The following is a 26,482-nucleotide window of genomic DNA, read 5'->3' on the forward strand; positions in this document are numbered from 1 at the left end:
GATTGTGAATAAAATAAGAAATAACATGCGTCTCCTCCTGACATCACAATATAGAAATTGGAGCCCAGGAATGAGGCATTCCCAGAGGCTCACAGTCCAGGCACCTTCCTCCCTTCAAGCCCACAGGTATTTCATGGTGGCTTCCATCATTTACCCTCATGATTTTTAACCAACTCCTCTCTCAAAACAAAACAAAACAAAACAACACTCCTTTGAGTTTCAATTACCTAAAACTGCTGGGCCTTCTGGGAAACTGAGGCAGTGCAAAGGCCCCCCACCTTTGAAACCCTGATTCTTGCGATCAAGTTGGAAAGATTTCAGACATATTGCTCAAAGAAACAGGCATGGGTTTATAGAAGGGACAGGAAAAGGGGAAGGGAACACTCTCAAGGGAGAGAGTGGATCCACTTAGAGAGGAGAGGGACAACATGCCTCTCCTGCACCCTAGTTTTATTGAGGATCCCAGAGACATTTCCAGAGAGTCCCACCCAGATCCACCTCTTCACTTTTGACAGACAGCAGGATAACATCAAACTTTCAAGTCCCCACATCCATGACAGCTCTAGGTCATGGCTAGAGCCCTGCTGACTGGTTCTAATTGGATTCTTTTTTTTAAAAAAATTCTTATTTTATTTATTCTAATTAGCTAGATATGGCAGCAGAATGCAATTGTATTGATATTACACAAATACAGCACAGTTTTTCATGTCTCTGGTTGAACACAAAGTACAGTTACACCATGTGTGTTTTCATACATGTACTTAGGGTTCTAATTGGATTCTTAACCATAAATTCTCACAGATTTTATGGTTAGGAGAAATTATCCTATCTCCCTAAGTTGTGGGATCTGGTCTGTGAAAAAGATCACAAAAGTCTCCCCCTTCAGGTTAACTTGTGTTCCTCTTATAGACATTATTTCAGGCCTGTGTTAGACCATGATGCAAAGAAAAGACCACCAACTCCAATTAAAATCAAGTGAAAGCAAGCTTATTATTTTGACCAGCCAGGCTGTCTCTCCCTAAAACCATGGAACCACAGACAACCCCCCAGCTCTCCAAGAGTACAGCTTTATAGCACAGAAAGTTACACAAAGGGGGTTTGAGAACTTACAGATAACAAAATTTTGACAAGTGTAACACAAAAGCTAGTTCATATTTTGCTGGCCCGACAGCCATCAGAATTTATGAAGGTCATTAGAGCCTCAGAGAGGGTCATTATCTGGCCAGAGAAGGCCAAGATTGGAGGCACCACTTTAGTGGTGCCTCCTAAATGGGTGAGTTCAAGGCACAGGCAGGCATTCCCAGCAGCTTTACAACATCAAATTATGGCCAGGCTATGCAGAAATCCTATTTTACAGAAATTCTGTTTTACAGAAAACAGAAATAAATCCTTTATAAATTGGGACAAGATGGCTCCTGATCTTAAGAGGGAATTAGGCTAGGTTTATCACCTGCATTTCTCCGCAGATGGCAGGTAGTTTGCTGAGAAATGTGACACAGCCTGTCTACTTAGGCCAGGCAGAGCTTCAGGTAAATTGCTTCTTGGAAAAGCATGTGGTGGGGGCCGGGGGCAGCACAGTGGGCCCATTTAACAGAATTATTCTGTTAATTTCCTGTTCCCACCATTTGCAGCTGTCTGTTCTCCAACATTAATTACCATATGCAAGAAAATGCCACACCTTGATGGTGGCTCTGGGGGCAATCACTTGAAAATGTTCAGTTCCCGCGCTTAATATAAAAGGTCATTAAAATGACAAGAGTAAGCACACCGCATAAAATCAAAAGGGCAGATATTACATAGCGAGGAATCGTGCAGTTTTCGGCTCTGCGGATCGCCTTGACCTTGCAGTTCCTCTCCTCCTTCCTCAGCGCCTGCTTCTGCCTGTCCACCTGCGCCCTCACCTCGGCCACGTAGTGCGCATAGGCTTCCGGGCCGCCGGCGCCCCCGCCTGGCTGCAGCCGCGGCCCGGGGAGGAAGAGGTGGTCGCCCTGGTAGGAGCGCTCGCGCTCCAGCTGCTCCACCACCGCCATGAGCTCGGCCAGCTGCGCGCGCTGCTGCTCGCCCGCCGCGCGGTTGTTGAAGGCGCAGTACCTCCGGCCGCACTCCGCCAGCAGCCGGCGCAGGCCGAGGTTGTCCGTGTTGACCACGTAATGGTCCAGGGACTCGTCGCCCAAGTCTTCCCGGTGGGTGAAGAGCACGATCGTGTGCCTCATGGCCTGGGTCCCAAACACCTCCTTCACCCTCCTCACTGCCACCGCGTCCTGGGCCGTGAAGCGCCCCAGCTGGGTGACCAGGAGCAGCACGTGGGGCCCTGGGGCAGACAGCAGGTAGCAGTCTGCGATGTCCTTGTACATCTCCTGGGAGTGGGCCTTTGCCTCAAAGATGGAGGGCGTGTCGACCACCAGGATGTCCCTCCCATTCCACGTGCCCCTCTCCCCCTGGCAGGCCCTGGTCACCGACTGGGCGGCCAGCCTGGACTCAAAGGCTGGCCGGCAGAGGATGCTGTTCCCTGTGGCGCTTTTCCCGCTGCCTGTTCTGCCCACCAGGAGGATCCTCAATGAGGCCGCGGTTGCAAAGCAGATCTCTTCTACTTCACCTGTGAAAAAAATAGGGAGCTGTGCTCTACCAAGTTGTGATTTTCAGACCATGGACCCTCATGGGAGTCTCTCACAAGCTAAGGACCTCCTTCGCAGACACATAGGCATATTTAAATGCATCCAAATGTGTGCCTACAATGTTAACCGGTTCTTGAATTGTAAGATGCCCAGCTGGGGCTCTGGCTTGACCTATAGCCAGGGGCCAGAAGTGCCACGCTAAGGAGCTGCTCCACGCACTTCATCTGGATGATTTTTCTTGGGGGAAAAAAAAAAAAAGTGGTCCCTATGCTTTTATCTGAATGGTGCTTAGGGCAGGCCAGAGGGCACTGACTATTAAATAAATGTGAGTCTAGAAGGATGCAGAGATGAGAAGCCCAAGTATACCTCTCTCATGCACAAGTTCCCAGGTATACAGCGTAGATGAGCTCAGTGCCCTCACCTGGACCTTAAGAATAAAAAAGGTCTCACATGGCTGAGCTGTAGTGACCACCACCACTGCCAGATGAACATCTCTGTGTCTCTTTGTTGGGGGGAGTGGGGTTCTTGAATTTGATATGATTCCTCATCTCAAATTGCGACCTCCTGGGTCACAGTTAATGTTAATGCAAAATCTGGGAGATGACACTAGAATGGGTGGCTAAAGAAGATAAGACCATCAGAAGCACAAGTGCTAGAAAGACCATCTATTTGGTTCATTGAAGTGCAGGAAATTACAACAAAAGTGGTGTAGGAGATGATGGCTCTGAGCCAAGAGCTAAATCTTCAATATTGGAGGGGGTGAGAATCTGGAGATGTCTAGAGTTCTTTAGACCCAAATGAACTCAACCTCCTTTTTAGGCACCTAAAATTGATTATTCTGTTCTTTCTATGCCATGTTGAGTCTTCCTTTTGTTATGTATTCTGGGGGTGTTTCAATCAATCAATCACTAAGTCTCTATGGGGAACTTTTTTCCAGTGAGAGGAACCAGGGCAAGAGAAACCATGTTCTTCAATTCCCAACCCTCTAACCTCTGGCCTGAATTTCATTTCTTCCACAGGCTGTGCAGGGACAGCGTCACACCATGTAGTGTGTGATTGGTGACAATGGTGGGCCAGGCACAAGAGGGCTAGAGAGGTAGGGAACAAAGGATAGTTGCCCTTTTCTTCTTCAGTCTAGAATAATGGGGTTTCCATCCCTGTTTCGGGGGTGGGCTATGGGTAGGGAGGCAAGAGCAACTCTCCCAAAGACTGATGCTCTTTAGAGCTTCCAGACTTTCTTACCTTTATTCATAGTCCCATATCTGCTTTTCTGAAACTCTTCCATTCTTTTCTGGAACAAAAACAGGAAAGGAATAAAAGGTGGTATCCATATATGAGCTGGTAAGCACCTCAATTCTGAACAATTATTAACTTAAGAATTATTATCCTTAGATAGTGCTTTCCATTGCTAATTTTCTAACTTATATTTATTCGAAAGCATCTATAAGTGCTTTGCACACAGGAGCCAATGCTGGGTTATTCTAACACAGTGCTCTGTGGCTTTTCTCCTTAGCTTGCAGCAAAACAGGAAATGTTTTTAAAAGCAAATCAGTTGATTATCACTCTCAAAACTGAAAGCCACAAAATGAAGAAAGCATTCTTCAGTGAATGAGGAGTGGGGCATCATTTTCTTTTTTTTTACTGGTACCAATGTAGGCAAACTTGCAGACCAGACAAAACAATGCAACTAACACTGATGTGTTTGAATACTGGGGATTTTCAATCCCTAACACTCCATTAGATGAATATCCCCATGAGAAAGGGGCACATGAAAGGCACTTTCCAGTGGGAGGGTGGCCCTGGGGACTGGGCACTTCTCCAAGGACCCGTGAGAGATGAGGGATTCAAAGGGAGGGAGCATGAGGGCTCCCCCCCAGCGACAGGTGGAGAGATGATGGGGCTGTGGCTGAAGGGGAAGAATCAACATTAGAGACCAATTCAAAATATTTCCCACTTAATTTTTAGTCAAATGTCTTTCCTGATTGGTCTCCTAATAATTACCATTTTGGAACCCAATAGGCTTAACCAGAAATTGGCATAAGCACTGGCATAAATTCTTCATTCAAATGAGGCATAACACTGACATTTTTCATGTTAGGGAAAAGTAAGCACACATTAGAAGGATGGATGGTGAGATGCTACTAGGAGGATCAACTCTTACCTTATGTTTTATTTGCTCAGTTTTAAAGATGGCTGAGTTGTGAAACAAACTTTTTGAGTGGGGAAATACACAGAATAATAAAACAAATATTCACCATTTGCAATGAATAAATTTTACCACAGCTATTCTGTTTGGTTAAGAAATTAAAACATCATAGATATATTTCCCATTTCTTTTTCTTTTTTTAATATCTAATCATTCTTTCCTCCTCCTTCTGTCTTTCAGAGGCAATCAATATTCTGGGATTTTTTTTTCAATGCTGGCAACAAACCCAGGGCCTCAGGCATGCTAGGCAAATGCTGTACCACTGAGTCATACCATCAGACCTCTCCAAGGTCTTTATAAGTCTTTCTTATTTGTATATTTACACTTCTGTATACATATGCATCTATCGAGAACTCACAATACTGGTTTTGTATTTTATACTTTTACAGATTTTTGGTAACATTTTATCCAATTCTTTGTTAACAAACACTTAGGCTGTTCTGAAATATTTGCTTGCTACCACAAATGATGCTGCAAAAGAATTTGCATAGACACTCTTTGCACATGGGTGTTAACAATTTATATGGGGTATACCTTTTCAACTGGGTAGATATTGCCAAATATGACTCTGGGTGGGTTGTGCTAATTCATGTTTATATCAGTCACATGAAAATTCCCCAACTTTTCCCCAATTAGTGATGTTACACTTAATTTTTATCACCCTTCTGAGCAGAAATAAGGATGTCTCAATTGGTTGAAATTTGCATTTTACTGATTACTGTTGAATTCAAAACAGTTTTCATAGTTGATTTTATATTTAAGTTACTCCTATTATTTTATCTTTTACATATTTTACTATTCACTCAGTGGATTTTCTTTTCCCTTATTAGAGGAAACCATCCATTTTTCTATTATCAAATACATTAGAGCCATTGAACGTTCTCTGATCCCTTCCCCACATTCTCCCTTCCCCTCTCCTCCCTTCCTTTCTTCCCTTGCACCCAGAGAAGAGCCTTCTCTTCATCACCCTCTCCTACACATACTGTTCTCATCTCTGGTAAGTTATATCCTGGCTTTTGCTAAAAATGCCCCAATTCTCTGACACTATTTTTACCTATCTATGTAATGAGGACACTGACTGTGGAGGTGATGTTGATGATGAACTTCATCATCCTGATTCATCTCTGTGTAGCCATTTATAATGTTCAGACTCCTTTCATGTCCACCGTAAAAACTCTTCTCCTATGTTCCCTGTGATGTGACTAAGGTTCGTATTAAAATTTTTATTAAAATCTTAGGAAAAAGCATCAAATGACCGCATATTTGTCATGAAACTAAATCCTCAAAGTGACCCCTTTGCCTGTGTATTCTTTATGATTTCTTAGTGGAGAGACAGCAGCAGAGGTGGGGAGGGAGAAGGAGATGATGAACAAATTCCAGAAGAGTCAGCAGCCTCCTGGATGTAATACCAACATGCAAGGTCAGGACACAAATTGATATCGACGGGCTTCCAGCCTGTCCTACAACCAACAGAGAATTGTATTGCAGAATGTTCATTGTATGTATTTACAAAGCTAACTAAATAAAAATAATTAAAATAATCAAAAATAATAATTAAAGTAATTTGAATTAAAATAATTCAAAGAAAAAAATTCAGGGACAGGAGTTGTTCTGCGTTGAAATATTTTATTTTGAAACAATCTGGTATTTTTTCTAGATGTATTTCTCAGTGTGACCCAAATGGTGTCCTGAGGCTGTCACAAAATCCAATAAAATGTTACATCATTCAAAGTGCAGCAAAAGTGGTTCTCCTGTACCTGCTTTTGAGTGGTTCAGGTTGCTAGGGGAGATGTATGTCCCATGGGGGAATAGTCTCTGGCACAGAGTAACAAATGACGAAGTTTCCAGAGGTGAGTCAGGAGGGATACTGATGGAGATGTTAAAGGAGACATAGAGAAGAAGGAAAGGAACCGAGTCAAGTTTAGGAGAAGTCTGTGGACACATGGTAGACCTGAAGGAATGTGAAGCCTATTGGTCAGCAGAGCAGACAAAAGTGAGTGTGTGTGTGTGGGGTGTGTGTGTGGGGGGTTTGAGAATAGAGAGACTTCTTCCCCCCCAATAAAAATCCTACAACTTTTCCCTAACAATGGACAAGGACACATGGAGATTGGCAGGTAGTATGTGGGCAAAATAGTAGCAGCAACTGATAAGGGGCAGCAGGAGGGTCCAGCTTAGGGAGGAGGTTGAAGCAAATGATCATAATGTACATTCTGAATTGAAAATTGCATGGTCCTGATTTTATCACCATGATACCCATTTATCAAATAATGCAAATAATTTATCAAATAATGCTATTTTGTGAAAGATTCAAAACAACTGTTATTTTCTTCCTGCTTCATTAGTATGAACTTGCCTGATCCTTAAGTTTCCACTATGAGAATCACTGGTTGACAGGTCTGTCACTGTGATTCCAAGAGGCGTTTCTTGCACAGTTTAGCTGACCAAGGGACTCTTCACATGTGCCCTGAATCTGGGACCATTGTCCTAGATTCACACAGTACAGTATCATAGCAAAGGTGTAGGGACTTGGGATGGGAGAGGGCAATGAAGTGGTATTGAGAAGATCAAGGTCAAGGTTTTGAGAAGAGCAAGGTCAAGTCCACTGAAGAGTCTTGTGTGCTCAGCGGAGCCCTAAGAAGCCATCTGACTCCTGGAAGGAGGTGCCTGCCACGTTGGGGTGGGCTGAGAAGTGGGAGGCTGAACTGCAGAACTAAACCTCCACCCCTAAGGAAGCCCGGGAAGCCTGGGCCCTCTGGGAGCTTCCATTGTCTCGTTTGTCAGGCAGGATGAGGGGAGGGCCCAGCCTTGTTCCCCGGGTTTCAGGAGAAGGAGTGGGCTAGGGAACGGGCAGAGAGCCTCAGCAAAGGCCACGGAACAAGGCGGCCTGTGGACAAGCGGGGAGGTTTAGGCTGGTGTCCCGCAGCTCTCCGGCTGCCGTTGTCCACGATGCTCACTCCATTGCACTGCTTCGTTGGCCAGGGGACCCAGAAGGACGAGCGCTTTTGCAAATTCGCGTTCTAAGTTAGAACTTATCCATGGTCCTTCAGCCCCCAGAGCATCCCTGAGCGTAAACCTGCCTCCTTACCGCGGGCGGCGGTCAGCGAGCGCGAGGTTCCTCTCCAGAAGGCGAAGGACAGCAGAGCCAGGGCACCTGCTGCGCTGAGCCAGACGCGGTAGGGAGCAGCCCGGGCGAGCGGAACCCTCCGCCCAGCTGCAGGAACACCGGGAGGATGGCGCGCTCGGGCTCCCAGCGGACTCGCTGGGGTTGTTGGAGACCCAGTGAAAGCAGGTCTCTGGGACCAGCCAATGAGTGACTTGACCCTGCACTTCCTGCCCGTGGGCCACCCGCCGTCCACCCCCTCCCATTTCCCCTTTGTGACTCTTAAAGTGAACAGTATTTGGAGCAAAGAGGTCTTGGAGGGAATGACACAGCCTTTTCCCTCCTCCAGGTTCAGAAAAGCACCCCCGCCCCAATGTCTGGGAAGTGCTGGGGCTCCAGCCCTACCCCCAGCACCCCAGCATCCATGGTGAGCACCTGTGCCTCTGCCTCCTCACACCCCTGGGCCCCTTCTCACTGGCTCTAATTTCTGGAATCTTCCTGCTACCCAGGAGCAGAAAGACCCTGCTAGTCCTGGAGAACCTGGGTGAGCCCCTGGCAGCAAACCACGTGGGCTGGCTGCCTCTTCTTTGCCACGTGACAGAGCCAACCCTAGGCACAGGCTCCAGTGTATCTGTGCGTTTATTTGGGTGGGGCTGGTAGCAGGGCCCTAGAGTGTCTATTTTCCAAATGATTGCATGTTTAAAGTTTAAGCAACCATCATAAAGCAATGACCTCGCACAGTGGGGTTGAGAATACAAAATGGATTTAGGTGGAGGCTGTCATTCGCCAGAGAATCCCCACCTTCCTTCCTTTCTGTTGGCTTTTAAAATTAGGTTTAGAGTCACATCATGATCATTATCCAAGGTTTGATGGGGGAAAATAAAAGTTTCCTGTCAACCCAGAAAACATCCCCATGAAAGTGGGCGAGAAAGAGAATAGCTTTATTACACATAAGCATTAAGCCAGAATGTGATGCACATCACAAGTAATCCACTGAGAGATTGGTCACAGATGTTACCTGGTCACATAGCCAAGCAGATACCACCCATGAGACGTGTGTTCTCAAGATAAGCTGTAATTAATCCTCAAGTGAGAGTGTGGCAGCATCCTTTATCACTAATAAAGGTCACCTGGTGACCTTGTGTGTTGGCTAATTGCCTTTATCCAGAGGAAAATAAATTTCTACCCGTATGACAAGCTGGAGAGAGGAAACTGGGCAAGTTAGGCCCCCACCTAAGTTAAGTTAGGCTCCTGCTTTCCCAGGGAGATAGGGAGATGGGGGTATGCCATCTTTCTCAACGCTTGCCTTCACAGAGATGCCTCCCAGGTGCTAGTTCTTCAAATTGGCAAAAACTTTTAAAAGGCCAGAATTGGTGACAGGCACCCAAAATACTAGTGATTAGGAAGGCTGAGTGGGAGGATGGCAAGTTTGAGGCCAGACTAGGTAATTTAGCGAGATGTTTCAAAATTTACAAAGATAAAGCTACCAAGGCCTGGGAATGTAGTACAGTGATACAGACCCCCAGATTCAATCCCTACTACAGGGGGAAAAAACCCTTTTTTTAAAAAATATCAAAGGGGCAGAAAAAGAGGAAGAATCAACAGTTAATTACAAGTTTTATTTTTAAACAATGCTCTAAGAAGGGAGGAGGTAATTCTTCTCTGCTGTTTTTTCCATCAGGAGGAATTATCATTCTTTTTTTTTTTTTTTGTTTAGTTTTACTATTCTTTAGAAGTCTTCAGTGTTCCTTTCTAGCAGTTCCTGGGCTCCTAACTCAGAGAGCCCCAGAGAGTCAATGAGGAAATGTACTAACTGACTGCTAGCAGTCTCCCAGATGAACCACGGGTTCCTTTGAGGTCAGTGACTATCTTTAAGTCAAGGTGCTTAGCCCTAAAAAGTGCTCAAAATACTTACTGAATAAATGAATACAACCTACTAGTAAATGCTCCAACAGTTCCTTCACTTTCTTCTGTAATTAATTCTAGAATAGCAATCTTAGCAGGCTACTCTTAGGATAGAGACTTAGACAGGTGCATGCAGCTATCCAGACATTAAAGTTCCAGGAGGAGACATCGTGCTCTTTTCCACACCTTCCTGACATTCATCTATTCAGATCTGAAACAAACTACAGGAAACCCTGGACACCTAGGAAATGACCGTTTTCCCAACAATTGTTCTGTGTGACACTAAAGTCAATCCCCTTTCAGCCTGAACAGAGAGAGAATCACTCTCCACCTGCTTCTTTGTGTTCCATGTTCTCCTCTACCAAGCCTCCTTCAGTCATGGCAGAAGGTCTTTACCCCATGCTGGCCTCCAGTGCTCCTCATGTGACTCTCTGGGTGGAAAGCACCGAACATGCTCAGTTGTCAGCATGCTCTGGTCACTTGACAGAGGTTCCGAAGGCCTGAGTGCAGTAGGCATCCAGGGTGGATGACTGCTTGCCATGTGAGAATCAGCTTTTCTGAGCTCAGGGAATCACAGCCACATCTCTGGGACATTTTGAGCAGCCATCTTCCCTACCCACTTAGAGTGATCCAAGGGGCCCTCAGTTTATGCCTCGAATCTCCCATTCAGGACAGAAGTTAGGATGAAAATGATTGATAATGGTTTTCTTCTGATAGAGGAAGAGGTGAAGCCAGGCAGAGAGGAAGTGCAGCATTTAATGTTTTCTCCTGAGCCATCGTGCTGGGGTCCCAGGAGGACCCACCCTTCCAACTTACCCAGAACACGACTGAATTTACCACTAAAAGTCCAACATCCTGGGAAAACCCTTAGATCAGTCAAATGAGTCACTTGTGGTCCCTGAACACTTTGTTCATGGGTGTTCTCCCCCATCATGTCCCTCTGCCCCTTCGCACCTCTTCTGGCCCTGGGATAGGAAGTCCCCCTGAACAAGACTAGCAGGAAATGTGGACATGGAACTTCCAATCAGAGTTAGGAGGTGCTGAAGCAAAATATTGAAGTCTGTTTTCTTTTCCTCATCTACATTCACTCTAAAATTTTTTTTTTCCTTGCAGAAGTTCTTGAGTGGGCCCAGTGTGTGGGGTATAATAATCCTTTTAAAGAAATAGATGTCCTGCAAATCAAATGCCTGGGCTTACAGGTAAATAAGTTAAACTCAAAGAGGTCAGGTGAAGACATCCTGTATTAGGTGGGCCGTTATTCTTCTGTCAGTTTTGCTATCAATAGATGCACTTTGGTCTTCTAGTTTGGACAATGGGAAGGGAAGGAAATCCATGCCCTGACCAGCTCAGCGTGCTCTTTTAAAAATTAAAGAGCAGGCACAAAGAACATGGAAAGGTATAAAACACAGGCATTTCTGTTTTACCAGTGTCATTGTTTCCTTTGTGTCTGGGCAAGGTCATAGGCTACTCTTTTTAGGTTTAAGAGGAGTCAGATGAGGGTGACCAAAGAGTCTTGTGGCTCAGGATGTGCCAAAGAGGCCACACGTGCCCAAAATGCTCCATAGCAGAAGCAGAGGTCCTCTGAGGGTAAATCCAAGAGGTGGAGCTGAGGGTTCAGAAATGCCCAGGTCAAGACACTGGGCAGCTGTTTGAGCCCATAGCAGACCCAAGGGTGGAGGGAGAGTTAGAGATGCCATAAATCATATGCTAAATATCTGATGTGTCCTAAACTTACCATTTTCTTCTGAGGCTATACACCATAAGAGGCCTGGTGAATGGAAGTCCAGATAGAACTTACCAGAAGCAGACCAAAAACCTTTCCATTAAGGGATCCACAATCTCATTAGAGGGACAAGGCATATGCAAATGAAAGACAATGAGTAAGTGCCCCCAAATGCATTCTTTAGACCAGGGTATTTCATTTGCCTCATTATGGGCATTAAAAAATGAAATAGAGGCTGTCAACATTAACCACATTAAATATGAGTATGTGGAAGTGTTTTTAAAATGCATTATAGTAAAAAATATGTAAGAAGCACAGTTTTAGGCAAGTTATTTCTTTGGGAAGAAAAGAGGTCAAAAGGGACCAACTCTAAGGCGAAAGCACTGAAAACAAACAAACAAACAACCCAAATCCCCAAATAAAAATCCTGTTTTCCCAGGGCCATGCATTTGTCCCCTGTGCAAGCTATGGGTCATTTCACTATTTTCGAAGACAAGAAATATTCAGCAAGATGAAGAAAATGTCTTAAGGAAGATTTTCAGTTAGAAAACTTTATTTCTAAAATTTTCATACATATTGTTAAAAAGGAGACTTAAAGTGAGATTTTAGCCTTTGCAAAGTTGTTAGTGATCAAAGTTGTTTTCATGTCACTAAAATTCTGAGTATGAAAACGACAGGATTCCTTTGGAATGAAGTTTTAATATTCCCCTTGAACTCTTAAGCATTGGTTCCTTTATTGCTAAGTTACCACAAATTTTAAGACTTGCAATCTCTGTCACTCAGGTCATCCATGAACTCCGGAAGAGCAGTGCATAGACCAGGACGGCGCTCCCCAGCAGGAGGGCCAGGCCCAGTCTCCAGCAGGTCCTCTGGGACTTCCGCCATTGCCACAGCCCCTCCAGCAGCCTCATCCCCAGGGGCCTCTGCACGCCAGCCGCCAGCATCGCGGCCACCCTGCGGAGCCTCTCCTCCGGGTCGGCGCCGTGCAGCGCCTGCGCCAGGCCGTACACCTGGTTGGTGTAGTGTGCGCCCCCGCGCAGGCGCACCAGGCCCTCGACCAGGCCCAGCAGCTGCTCCACCTGCTCCTGGCGCTCGCTGCCCGTGGCGCGGTTGTTGAGGGCGCAGACTCGGCCCTCGCACTCGGCCACCAGATCCCGCAGGGCCCGGTTCTCCGTGCAGCGCACGTAGTCCTGCACAGAGTCGCCGGCCAGGTCCTCCTTGTGGGTGAAGACGAGGACGACTCGCGCCACCACGGCCTGGCCGAACAGCTCCTTCACCTTGCGCAGCGCCTGCTGGTCCTGGGCGGTGAAGCGGCCCAGCTGGGTGACCAGCAGCAGCGCATGCGGCCCGGGCGCCGACAGCAGGTAGCAGCGCGCTCTCTGCAAGCACTCGGGGTCTGTGTTGTGCACGTCGGAGCCGAAGAGGTCGGGGGTGTCGATGACGTGCACGCGCCACCTGTCCCAGCGCCCACTGGCAGCAGCGCAGGCTCTGGTCACCGACGTGGCTCCCAGCCTGGACAGGAAGTGCCTGTGGCCCAGGACGCTGTTCCCGGTGGCGCTCTTCCCGGCTCCCGTCCTGCCCACCAGGATGAGCCTCAGCTCAGGCTCCTGCCGGGACCCGGTGTCGTCTTCTGACCCTGGAGGACCAAGGGTTAGAATCCGACATCAGTTCAACCAACTTCCACTGGGCAGCTCCTCTGCTTTCCAGCCAAGGGCCTTGCCAGTTCACCCCAGGCTGGAGACCCCTCTGGGACTTACGTGTATTTGGTCACGAGTGAGCCCACTCCCCTCTTACCCTGAGCTGAACCACAGGATGCATTGCTGCGATCTGTTCTTACCATAGGGGTCTTCTTCATCTCTTGCCATCTTCCACCCTCTCAGGTGTCCCTGAAAGTCCCAAACACGATTTGCTCGTTCACATGTTATACCTCTGAATAGCATAACCACCTTTTCGTTGTGCCAGGTAAAGTCCAAAGAACTGAGGATGTCACTGTTACAAGACCTTGCTGGTGAGGGTGGGAACATGCAGGTGTGTGCTTTGGGGAGGGGCAGGTGTCCAGAGAGGAGAGGCAGGTACATTTTGTGAGTTAAAGTAAATTGTGCTAATACTTTTTGGAGAATAACAACAGAAGGGCCAGCACCTGGGTGGCTTAGACCCATGAGAACATTCAATGGGTTTTTCTTTTCAGGGACTCAAATGCAAACAGCCAAAGGCAAGTTTTCACATTTACTCTGTGTAATATATACTAAGCCTCAGGTGTTAATTTTCCCAGATGATAATTCAAGGTCAATGTCATGAGCTCCTGATATAAAAAATTCTCAGAGGATTCAGCAGCCAGAAGACACTTAGTTAAATCCTGAGGACTGGGAAGTTTACCAAGGGACTTACAGACCTATTTTAGGGTGGTTGGACTGGAGAAGGAGCAAGAAGAAAATGGGAAGCCTTCTTTTGGAAACTGGAAGACAGTCACCTCCCAAGCCTATCTGCAGAGTTAGTTTCTGCTGTCTTCCAGGCAAAGCCCTGCCTTGTCCAAACACATCTACCTGTGCTCTGTGGCTGGGGGGCCTGGGACCTGCTCTCAATCACTAAGTGTGAGGTTTTCTAAGTAAAGGGATGTGCCCAAGTCTAGCATTATTTCATACAGTGGACACTCTGGTCACATTTCCATGGTCCCACAAATCCCTGAGCACAAATGCATGGTCTTCCCTCAGTCTGTATCTCCAGCCTCATTTCCAGCTAATCCGTGCTCATTCAGCTACTCCATAAAGAGCTGACTTTAGGGCAGTTCCAATCCCCTCTGTGCCCTCCTATGACCAGCCATTGAGACTCTCCCATGTTTCTTTCAGAGTTCCTATCTACATTTCCTCATCGTTTCAAATTCTGCCTCCTTATGCCTGCCACCCTGGTTATTGCAGGGTGTGTGTTCTGTCCCCTGGGCACCAACACAAAGGAGAGCAGACAGAGAGGGCTGAACAGCTTGCCTCTGGCTGAGGGTCTATGAGAATGGATTTGCTGCGTTCAACCCTAAGGTGTTCTAGGCTGTAGGAGCTCCCTGGCCACCTCTCCAAGGTCTCCATGAAGTTCAGCCCATAGGATTTGTGTGGCTAATTATATTGCATATAGAAATCCACAAACTCCTGTAATCAACAGGAAATGAAGAAACAGCCACAAGATTATAGAACAAGATGAAGAATTTAGCTGATGATGAAGTCTCTGATAAAGCTGAAAGTGGTAGAGCATGTTGGAGGGGACCCAGGCCAGTGGGACTTCCAAGAGTTTCAAATGGGGTTGATATTATTTTAAATAGTTTTTAAGAGAGAAATAAGCCCCACTGACATCTGAGGTGAAAGTGGTTCTTAATTATTCACAAATATAAAACATGCAAATCTATATTCTTAATACTTTAGGAGACGTCAAAATTCATTATTTTCTTTCCTCCCAAACTTGTTTTTCAAATGACTTTAGTGTTCTGTCAAAATTCACATTTCTCCCACCCACCATTAGAGATTCTGATTCAAAGAATGGGATCCTTCTGATGTAGTCAGTCCATAACTCAGAGTTGGAAATCAGTTATTTTTCAAATCCTTTCATTGTATAGATGAGGACATTGAGGTGTCTCTGCAGCTGGAGTGGGAAAAGCTTGAATTAGGGAACAGATATTTAAGGGACATTGAGGGTGAGGGATAGGAGACCAAGGTCCTGATTTAGATGTCTCCTGAAGGCCCCTGCTGTGGTCAGTGAGGTGGAGAGTTCAGGTGTACCCAGGTTTCCACATAGTAACTCGCTGCCCCAAGGTTAGATTGCTCACGGGCCACAGAAATATCCTTTGCCTTTGCTGAATATACAACCTGGGGACGTTTCATGTCTTTTAAATTGTGCTTTGTTCTTGGAAGCAGATCCAGCACTCACCGTGGGAAGAGACAGGTTTTAGTTCCCATAATTCCCATAATGTGTGTGCTTGGGGAAGATGCTCCCCAACCTTCTCTGAACTTGCTCTATTTGGAATTCGGATCATCTCTTAAAACCTGGGAGCACGACCTTGGCTGCTTTGCACAGTGACAAAACATGGCCCTTGTGGGCTGCACAGTGCTTAGTAGAGTCAGGAGCACAGCAGGAACCCTCCCCAGGTGTCAGGTCCTTCCTTCCTCCCTCCAGCTCTAGACTTAGGCTCACCTTTCCTGGTGACAGGCTCTGGAGTGGCTCTGAGAAGCAGGACCTCCTGCTTTCCCTTCTGATGTGAGCACAGGAAGCTCCTTTGGCCCAGCTCACAGAAGAAGTCACTCAGACCCCAGAGCTCAGGAAGGTAGGGAGGGCCTGATGATGAAAACTTAAAGAGACAGAAGCATTTCCCATCCACTGGTGAGTCTGCAATGTTTCTCCTACAAATCTACCTCCAGCTGTGACTAAGGTACGGATATCAAATATCTTGCCCTAACCTAGGCATGGCCTTGACTGTTTCAACTCAAATTTTAGAGCAAATAGGTGATTACTCTGATCATCAGATAAATGAACTTGCTTTCCCCAGGACATAAACTGAAGAGAGCAGCACATACTTCAGAGATCAGTGTTATTGTCTGAAATAAAATAAAAGTTTATATGACATATGAAGAATCAGGAAAAAAGAATCAGAATATTAACTAGTACAATGAGATTCACAGATGATCCATTCAGTGGGATTACCAGTTAAGGACTTAAAAATCATAATAAATATGATAAAAAAATTCATAGAAAAATAAATATAATGGGCTAAGAAATGAAGAATTTCAGGACAGAATATAAACCCCAAAGATTTAATTCTAAACTAGGAAATATACTATCTGAAATAAACTTAAGTGGATGGACCTACTAGCACATTGGACATTGAAGAAAGGATGCATAAATTTGAAGACAGATCAAGGGAAATTATTCAAACTGAAGCACAAAAAGGAAAACAATTGAAAAAATTAACATGGCACCCCAAATCACTGGAATAATATCAAGCAGTCACTGGAAAAGAATGGATGGGATAGAAATATTTGAGCATCAAAGGAACAAAAATATTTAAATTTGATGAATATCCTCAATTATGAATTCAAAAAAATTCATGAATCTAAAGTAGAAAAACAAACAAATAAAAATAAACACAGGCATTTTACAGTTAAACTTCTGGAAACCAAAAAAGAATGAAAGAAATAAAAATTTAAAATCAAACAGAGAAAAAGAGACACATTATACAAAAGGGAACAACATAAAAATAATGGCTGCTTTTTTTGTAAGAAAAAATAATGCAAGTGAGAAATCATTAAAATATGTTTAAAGGGATGAGAAAAATAATGGATCCAAAAATATTTCTATATTCAGCAAAATTAACCTTGAAAAATAATTTTTAAAAAGATATCTACACCTAAAAATATTTTTAAAAAGACATTTTAAGATCTGCATACTATAGGGGTTCAGCCACATCAATGTTTATAGCAATGTAATTCACAATAGCCAAGTTATGGAACCAGATGCCCATCAATAGATAAAACATTAAGACAATGTGGTATGTATATATAATGGAGTTTTACTCAGCCAAAAGGAAGAATAAAATTGTGGCATTTGCTGGTAAATGGATTGAACTGGAGAATATCATGCTATGTGAAAAAAAACAGGCTTAGAAAATCAGGAGTCAAATGTTTTCTCTTATTTGTGCAGCTAGACCAAAGTAAGATGGGGGGTGGAGGTAGGTAACCCCGTGAAAATAAAGGAGAGATCAGAGGAGTAGAAGAAAGGAAGAGAGGGGGAGGGAGTAGGGATAGGAAGAGGCAGGGAGGTGGGAATGAAATGATCAAACTATCCTATATACATATATGAAGTTACCATATTGAATTTTGCATATATATATATATATATATATATATATATATATATATATATATATATTTCACTAATTTAAAAAACTATGAGTAAATAGAAGAAAGGCTCTAGTTATTTATAAATAAATAAAGGTTCTTTGCAGAACCTTTTTAATTTGATACCATCCCACTAATTGATTTTTGGTTTTATTTCTTGTGCTTTAAGTGTCTTGTTAAGGAAGTTGATTCCTGTACCAATATGTTGGAGTGTTGGGCCACATTTTCATCTCAGAGTTGCAGAGTTTCTCGTCTGATTCCTAGATCTTTGAATCACTTTGAGTTGACTTTTGTGCAGGGTGAGAGATAGGGGTCAAGTTTATTATTCTACATATGGACATCTGTTATTGTGATGTTTTTAACACATAAAGAAGTGAAAATGTCAGTATGATATGAGAAAGGTAGGGGTTCAACGGAAGCACACTGATATCAGATTCTGTTTCATTTGAAGTGGTGTGCTTTATATTCTAGGGAGAGTGTAATAAGTTAAAGATAAATACTTCAGGTGCTACAGCAACCACTTTAAAAAAAAAGAGCTAAAAGAGATAAAAAGAAATAATTTTTTAGAACTCAATTAATACCAAAGAATGAGATAAAGAGGAACAGAGAAAAGACTAGGTAATGAAAATGAGGAGCAAGAGGATAGACTTAAATCCACCTGTAACTATAATTATGTTATATAGAACTGATTTTTGACAAAGGAGCAAAGGTAATTTAATGGAGAAAGGATGGTCTTTGCAACAAGTGATTCCAGACTATTAATTCAAAATGGATCATAGATGTACATGTAAAATGCAAAACTACAAAACTCCCAGAGGATAATACTGGGGAAAATCTAGGTAACCTTGGATTTTGCAATAACTTTTAAAATACAACACCAACATCAAGTTCATGAGATTAAAATTGATAAGTTGGATTTCATAAAAATAAAAACTTCTGCAAAAACACTGTTAAAAACACACAGTAGGGCTGGGATTGTGGCTCAGTGGCAGAGTGCTTTCCTTGCATGCATGAGGCAGTGGGTTCAATCCTCAGCACCACATAAAAATAAATAAATAAAATAAAGGTATTATGTCCATCAACAACTAAAACATTATTTTAAAAAAAGAACACACAGAAAAAATAGGATACAGAAAATACAATACAGGAATATCAAAGTTAGGTCTCGGTAAAGTTTTAAAAAAATTGATAAAGCTCCAGTTAGGTTGATCAAGCCAAAAATAGATAAGCACAAATCACCAATATCAGAATTCAAAGAGGAAAGATATTGTAGTTCTTGTATCTATTAAGGGGATAATTATATTTTATTAATTCATGCAAAAAAATCTAATAACTTTAATATAGAAGGCAAATTCCTTTACAGGAACAACTTATCGAAATGAGCCTAAGAGAAAATACTAAAAATCAGAAGAGCCTTAATATGTGTTGTTTAAAAACTGAATTTGTAATGAAAGAGCATTCCACAAATAAAAGTCCAGATCCCAGAGCTTTACCAGTGAATTCCATTAAACACAGGAGCTGTAGAAGTTGGGGTGCTTGATGTGTGGACAAACTCCTTTCAGGGAGAAGCTGTAAGGCTTAGGGCTTGGGGAAAATACTTTCAACTGGCCTCAGTCTACTTTTAAGTGAAATACTGCTGAACATAGAGCATAATTTTCTTTTACATTGATGACCTCATTTAATTCTGAAATAATAATTTCATTGTCTTATCTTTTCCAGGTGAGAAAACAGATTCAGAGAAGATAGATGTTTTTACCCAAGGCAATCCAGTTGGTGGAGGTATAAATATTTAAAATAATATAATTTGTCCTTTTCTGACTTATGTCCTATCATTGCATATAATTTATTTTTACATATATTGTAAATCTCACTCTATATTATTATTATAGTTTCAAGTCAATTATATTTAAAGGAATTTAACTAATAAGAAAACTATCCTAAATATTTATCCATGTTGTTACCATTTCTGATTATCTTAATTCCTTTGTATAGATCCAAAGTTCTCTCTGATATCATTCTCCTTCTTGAATATTTTTTTAATAGTTCATCTTTGCTAGTGATGGATTCTTTTAGCTCTAGTAAGTCTGCAAAGATATCTGCTTTCATTTTTGAAAAATAATTTTGAAAGATCATTTAATTTTGACAGATTTTCTTCCAATATTTTAAAGATGTTTTTTCAGGTCTGCTCTCTCACATTAATTCTGCAAAAAAAAAAAAAAAAAAAAATGCTGCCAACTTTATCTTTTTCTTCTGAATGCAAGATATATATTATCCCTGGCTTCTTTAAAGATTTTCCCTTTATCACTAGTTTTGAGCAAGCTATTACAATGTATCTCTACATAGATTTCTTTGTGTTTTATTTGCTTGAGGTGTTTTGACCCTTTTGGGAGTGTGGTTTAAAGTTCTTTTCTAATTTATACAATTTTTGGCCATTGTTTTTAATGGACTTTTTTTTTCTGTTAATACATTTTCTTTTTAGTGATTCCAGTTTTTTGAACATTGGTCTACTTGGGGTTGACCCATTGAGGCTGTTTTTTCCTCTATTGAAATATTTGCATTGCTCTGTCTTCAAATTCACTAAGTTTTTCTTTTTCTAGTAGTCTAGTAGTTGTATGCAGTGTACTTTTCACATCTATATCATGTTTTCATTTCCAGAAGTTAAATTTGAGTCTCTTTATGTCTTTAGTTTCCCTACCTAATGGTTTGACCATATATTTCACACCTGTATTAATTGTTTCAATACCTTTGTCTGCTTACTTTAACATTTATGCTAGATCTTGGTTGATATCACGTGCTGTTGATTAATCGGTGTTATTTTTCATGTTTGATAATTTTATTTAATGCCAGGCATCTGGTTTCAACCTTGATATGTGCTAAATATTTCTTGGACTTTTTTCCTGGAATGTATTGAGTTATGTGGAAATAGTTTGATGTTTTAGGCCTTGCTTTCAAGATTTTTAGGCAGACCTGAGAAATTTTCAATTTTGGACTAACTATTCCCTGTCACTGAGGCACGGGTCTTCTGTGCACTCTACTCAATGCCCCATAAATCATAAGCATTTATGTTTGGTAAGACAGAAGTCTTTCCTGCTCCCACATAAGTTCAGGACACTATTTCCTCTAACACTCTTGAGTGTTTGCCTCTCTGCCTTTTGGTTAAGATGGGGTGTACTGTCTGTTCTCACTGGTTTAGCATCCTGGGTGGTTCTTTCCTTCACCACAGGGAGTTTTATCACATGCACATGCTGATCAGTACTGCACTGAAGACTCAAGGGCCCTCTCCACAGGTGTCTGCAGTTCTCTTTCTGTACAGTGCTCTCCTCTCCTCATACTCTGTTCTGTAAACTCTGGCCACTTCTGTCTTTCCAGAATCCCAGCAGCATCATGTCAAATCATGGATTCTGCTGGACTCTCCCCTTTACACGTTAGTTTTTTAATACCGCAGAACAAACTACCACAAACAGAGCAACCCAAAACAGCATACTCTATCTCACAATCTCTGTGGGTCAGCAGTTTAGCTCAGCTTAGCTGCATTTTCTGCTTTGGTGTTTTCCCAGGCTGCAGCCAGGCTGAAGCCTTATGCATGGCATGGCTGGGAAAAGACCTGCACCCTCCGGTTAGTGGCAGAATTCACTTCTGTGTGGCTCTAGGACACAGGACTCTGCTGTTTCACTGGCTGTTAGCTGGAGGTGACACTCAAGTTTTAGAGACCACCTACAGTTCCTAGCCAACTGGCCCTGTCCACAGGAAGTTTTCAGTGTGGAGATGCTTCCCCTGCCAGCAGGAGAGGGAGCAGGTCTTGAAGCCAGGTGGACTTGGACTGGAGTGGCATTCCTTCAAGTCCGCCACTGCCTGCAGGTCAGAAGTGGGCTGCGGGTCCCTTCCACATTCCAGTGAGGAGTGTCTATAAAATCAGGAACACCAGGAGTCAGGAGGCCTTGGCAGTCGTCACATGGCCTGAGACTCTCTGTCTCTGTGCTGTGGCTGGGGAAACTCAAGGGGGAACCTGGGCAGCTGTGGTCTTGCCTTGTTTTTGACTCTCAGTGATGATTCTTTTGTTACCTGATGTTCAGTGTGTTGAGCACCGTTATCTTACACATCTTGCCTGTTTTCTGGGTTGTTTCACATGGGGCAAGGAGGGTGTAATTCTGCTCCTTGTTTTGCCATTTTGATTTCACAAGGAAGCTTTCTGGCATTTATTTTTTTTAATTTTAATTTTCTGTTTTTTGTTTGTTGTCAGACTATAGAAGTGCCATAGCTTTGTAAAATGTTGATTTTTGTATTAAGACCCATTGCTCTACTTTTACTTCTGATAATCTGTCAGAAAATTATTTTTCTTTCTTATCAATGCTCAAACCTGTTTTTTTTTTTCCTTACCTTGCTAGTTAGGAGCTCACTAAATGCTAAATAGAAGCAAGGCTCCTTTTTGCCCAATATTAATAGAAATACCTGCAGGGTTTTTTTTTTTTTTTTTTTTTTTTAAGAAAAACTCTCTTCATTTGTCTACTTTTACATGCTTTCAGTATCTTTATATAGATATAGTTTTTTCCAAGTTTTTATAATTCTCCCACAGGAAAGTTTATATAATCTGTTCACTTCTCACCATGATTTTATAGATTTGTATTCATTATAATTTGATGTATAAAAATTTCATGACTTTTTTCAAATAAACTGTTTTAGTCAGCCTTTTCACTGCTGTGACTAAAAGACCCAACCAGAACAGCTTTGGAGGAAAAATTTACGTGGGGGTCAAGTTTCAGAGGTCTCAATCCGTAGGCAGCAGGCTCCATTCCTAGGGGCTCCAGGTGAGGCAGAACATCATGTGGAAGACAGTGGTGGAGGGAAGTGGCTCTCATGATAATAAGGAAGCAGAGAGAGAGAGACTCCACTTGCCAGATACAAAATATATACCCCTGTCGAGAGCCATCTGTGTGTGGACCACATCGGCGTCACAGCCTAATGAATAGGAGAATCTGGTGTCTGGGAAGTTCCAGGGGACATTTCCTCTGGCGGACTGCCCAGAGACATTGTGAACCTTATTCAGGCTCTGCCCCAGGTCCCACACAGCCCCTCTGAGAAGGGGGTGACCTGCCAAGATGCCAGTCAGCCTGCTGACTGCAAGACACCATGAAGCAAGATTCCACCCCTGAAACCTTATTCCTGCCTTTGATGTACCCCGTTAAATAAACCACAGCAGCCAGTTTCTAGTTGTTCAGCTCCAGGTTCTGTGTGGAATTACAAGTGTTTCCAGGAAGAAGAAACAGAATATACAATGTGATGGCAGGGAGCGCACAGGTAACCAAAGGAGGTCCAGGATGGCTGGATCCTAAAGGAAGTCAAGGATGGCTAGCTCCTAAATTGGACTTCTGTACAAGTCAGATTGTACAGAAGGAATGTTGCAGATATAGGCAGATGATTTGTACAGGGACTTATTTTTATGTTTGGATCCTGAAATTTTTCTTACTGAAAATGGAAAATTGCTGCAGGTTAGACTGAGGTATGTCATGGTCAGAGATGGGTTATGTGTGTTATGTGAATTATGGATTCAAAAGCCTTCTCCCTCATGTGCTTTACATGAGGTGAATTCTGCTTGCTTTATTGGGGCCCTCTGCTTCCTCTGCCTCTCCATCCACCTCATCCTTTTAGTGCATACAAACAGAGCAATTGTGGTCAAACTGAGCTGGAGAGGAGCCCTGGCTTGACCCTTTGAGGTGATCTCACTGGGTTCTCACCTACTCTCTTTCTTCTGCTCAGAACCTTGTCAAGACCTTTTCCCCCTTCAACCGGTCTACATGAAAGTTTCTTTCTTTTTTATTTTTATTCTCTCTGAGTTCAACTATGTCTTGAGAAGAACTTGGTTTGGGGTGTTTTGCCAAGTGTGAAAAATAACTGTTTTGAATTTAGAATGTAAAGGGAAACCACAAGATCCAGGGCTGCTCCTGAGGCAAGATCTGTCCTCTGGGAGAGCAGAGAACTGTCTTACCCTATATGATCTGATGATGCTGAAATTCCTCTCTGACATAACATGTGCCTGCTGCCCACTCACCCTGAAATATCAGTCCTCTCTTATGAGTAAACATTTTCCACCAGGATAGTAGTCAGGCAGAGGAAACGGCACACATAGAAGAGGTCAAAGGAACTGAAAAAGACCAAAGTATCTGGGCAGAAGAGTTACCCATTCAAATCCTTAAATACTGGGTGTCCTCTGGGAGGCTTTCTGCTGTAATCTGCAGCCCATTACTCTTGAATGGTCAGTATTTTGTAAAAGATATAAGCTCTGAAGTCCTAACACTACAGATCCTGGGCTAGAATAACCTCTATTCAAGGTCTAGGGATTGAATATCATCCATTAAAATGAAAGAAATTGTGTCTCAAGTAGCTACCCAAAATACCTAGAAATAAGTTTAACTATAGAAGTGAAAGAATGTGAAAGGAAATGAAGGTCCCTCAAAAAATGGAAATGCCTAACATGTTCATGGATTGGAAGAATTACTATTGTGAAAGTGTCCATACCACCCAAATCCATTTATTGATTCAATAAAATCCCCATCAAAGCATCAATTACATGCTTCACAGAACTAAAAAAAAAATCCTAAAATTCATATGGAAGCACAAAAGGCCCTGAATAACTAAAATAATCTTGAACAAAAAGAAGAAATCTGAAGGTATCACAAAACCTGATTTTAAGACATACTATAAAATCATAGTAATCCAAACAGCATGGTATTTGCATAAAACAGGCACACAGTTTAGTGGAACAGTATAGAAACCCCAGAAATAAACCCAAGAACCTACAGTCAACTGGTTTTCAACAAAGACACCAAAAAAAAAAAAAAAAAAAAGAAAAAGAAAAATAAGTACAGCTTTCTTGGTTGGACAACTAGGTCTCTACCTGGAGAAGATTGGAACTTGACCCCTATCTCTCACCCTGTACAAAAAAATCAAATCAAAGTGGAACAAAGACCTAAGTGGTTAGTGGTTAGACCCAATGGATCAAAGACCTGAAAATCCACAACTATTAGAAGAAAGCTTATGGGAAACACTTGAAGACATTGGCACAGACTATGATTTTTTGGATATGACTCCTAAGCAAAGCAAACAAAAGCAGAACTTGACAAATGAGATAACATCCAACCAAAAAGCTTCTGCACAGCAAATGACAGAATGAAGAGAAAGCCCACAGAATGGGAAAAAATATTTGCAAATGGTTCATCTGGTAAAGGATTTATGTCCATAATATATAAGTAATTCAAGAAACTGGCATGCACTGCCCACCCCAAGCTCAGGAAGCATGCTTGTGCCCACACTACTAAGGGCTGCAAGCTCTGCCACTCAAAGATCAAGGCCTACGCTCCAGCTCAGGCTCCCAAAGGTACCTAGGTTCCCAAAGGTGCCCAGATCCCCATAAAGTCTCCATAGTAAAGGCCTCTGTCTGTGAATGAGAGGGCAGAAGGACTGATGTGACCCCCAGCCCCTATCGGCAGGGGCTGATGTCATCCTGTAATATCTGTACAAATAAACCAGAGGTAGGAGAAAGAATATAAAGCCAATGACTTTGCACCAGGACTATTGGAAATATGTCTTGAGGGCATCTCAGGAATCAGCAAGACCCCCCCATCACAGGGCCAAGGATGTAAAAGTGTACATTATTTCAAAGACTTGATGTGAGAAGAGAGTGCCAGGGATCCCTGCTCGCACAGGGCTGCCTAGCTAATTGTTTCCCCAGGTTTATTTCTCCATGCTCAGCCATCAGGGCACTCAGAAAAGCCACTACAGCCATAGTGGGAGCAGATCCAGGGACAGTTCACACAGGTGACAAAACTTAGCATTGTCTATGTGATGCTGGTTTTGCAGGCATACAGAATCAAGAGTTATGGGGTCGTAGAGACTGCCTCCAAGATTAAAGGAAAGCCTGGGAGGGCAGGTAATACATGTTAGGGTCAGAATCCCATAGACAGGGTGATGTGTAAAACTGAAGCTACAGTGGAGGCCTCAGGAGGTTAGAGATGTTAGGAATGTGGAAGATCTGCCGAGGGAAGCTGCAGGCAGCCAGCAGAGCCAGCCCAAGAGAGTGGCCATATGAGCTTCAGGCAGTCAGGCTGGTGGGGCTGCCCAAGCCTGTGGAAGTAGATGTCACAGCACTGTGTTCCCCGGGTGCCAGACATGAAGCCATAGGAGTTAATATTTGCCCTGCTGGGTTTTGGTCTTGTTTTGATCCATTACGCATTATTTTCCTTTTGCTCTCTTTTGGGAGGGGACTGTTTTTCCTGTGCAAATATATCTTGGAAAGATTTAATTTGTTCTTTTCTTTTTTACAGGGACTTGTAACTACGTTTGCCTTGAGTCGCAGAGGAGACCTTAAAATTGGAGGTGTGAGCAATGGTAGAATTATTAAGACTTTGGGAATTCTTGGAGATGGATCAAATGCATTTTGCATTATGTAATGGACATGAGATTTTTCAGGGTCAGAGGAAGAATACTGTAGTTTGGAGAAGTGTCCCCCAGAGACTTACGTGTTGAAGGTCTGGTCCCCAGCCTATGGTGCTGCTGGGAGGTGGTGGGCCTACTGGAAGGAAGAAGTTAGGTCGTGGGGAGCATGAGGAGATTTGGGACCCCCGCCCTTTCTTGTTTCTCTCTCTGCTTCCTGGCCACCAGAGGTGAATAGGCCTTCTCTGCCATGTGTTCCTGCCACCATGTACTGTGCCATCACAGCCCAAAGCCACAGGGCCATGGGCTGACAATGGACCAAAGCTCTGAAACAGGAGCCAAAATAAAAGAGCTGCAGCCCAGACCAGCAGAGCCAGCAGCTGAAGCAGTTGCAGTGAGCCCCGGGGCTCTTTCCCCTTCCTCCTCCTCCATCTCCTCCAACCCTCTTCTTCCACCTGCCCAAAGGCCCCTCTCGCCTTCCGCCTGCCCCATTGTTCCTTTCCCGACTCCCATCCTTCCCCTTCACCCCTGCTCCCCTCTCCCCCTCAGTTGTCTCACCCCTGCAGTTTTTGATTTCCACCCACAACAGTGACCAAAGACTTGACCACTCAAAGTCCTGCTCCCCATAACCTT

At 43.4% G+C, this 26,482-nt stretch overlaps 1 protein-coding gene across 1 annotated transcript; it reads right to left on the bottom strand.

The window, feature by feature from the left end:
* Positions 1-965: 965 nt before the first annotated feature.
* On the bottom strand, positions 966-26,341 carry LOC114099150 (GTPase IMAP family member 8-like). Its single transcript, XM_071605403.1, has 6 exons — positions 26,326-26,341; positions 15,723-15,829; positions 13,387-13,435; positions 12,332-13,185; positions 3,858-3,906; positions 966-2,596 (listed from the first exon to the last, which is right to left on the bottom strand). Exons 1-6 carry the CDS (start codon positions 26,339-26,341, stop codon positions 1,716-1,718), a joined length of 1,956 nt encoding a protein of 651 aa, XP_071461504.1. The 3' UTR covers positions 966-1,715.
* Positions 26,342-26,482: the final 141 nt, after the last annotated feature.

Source organism: Marmota flaviventris, chromosome 1 (assembly GCF_047511675.1).
Source record: "Marmota flaviventris isolate mMarFla1 chromosome 1, mMarFla1.hap1, whole genome shotgun sequence".
NCBI lineage: Eukaryota > Metazoa > Chordata > Mammalia > Rodentia > Sciuridae > Marmota > Marmota flaviventris.

Bases quoted from the DNA above. Each gene is read 5' to 3' on its own strand.
- LOC114099150 (XM_071605403.1), bottom strand. The intron at 3,907-12,331 runs TGAGTGACAGAG...TTTTTGTTCCAG, and splicing joins TCCGGAGTTCATGGATGACC to AAAAGAATGGAAGAGTTTCA. The intron at 2,597-3,857 runs GTAAGAAAGTCT...TTTTTTTCACAG, and splicing joins ATATGGGACTATGAATAAAG to GTGAAGTAGAAGAGATCTGC.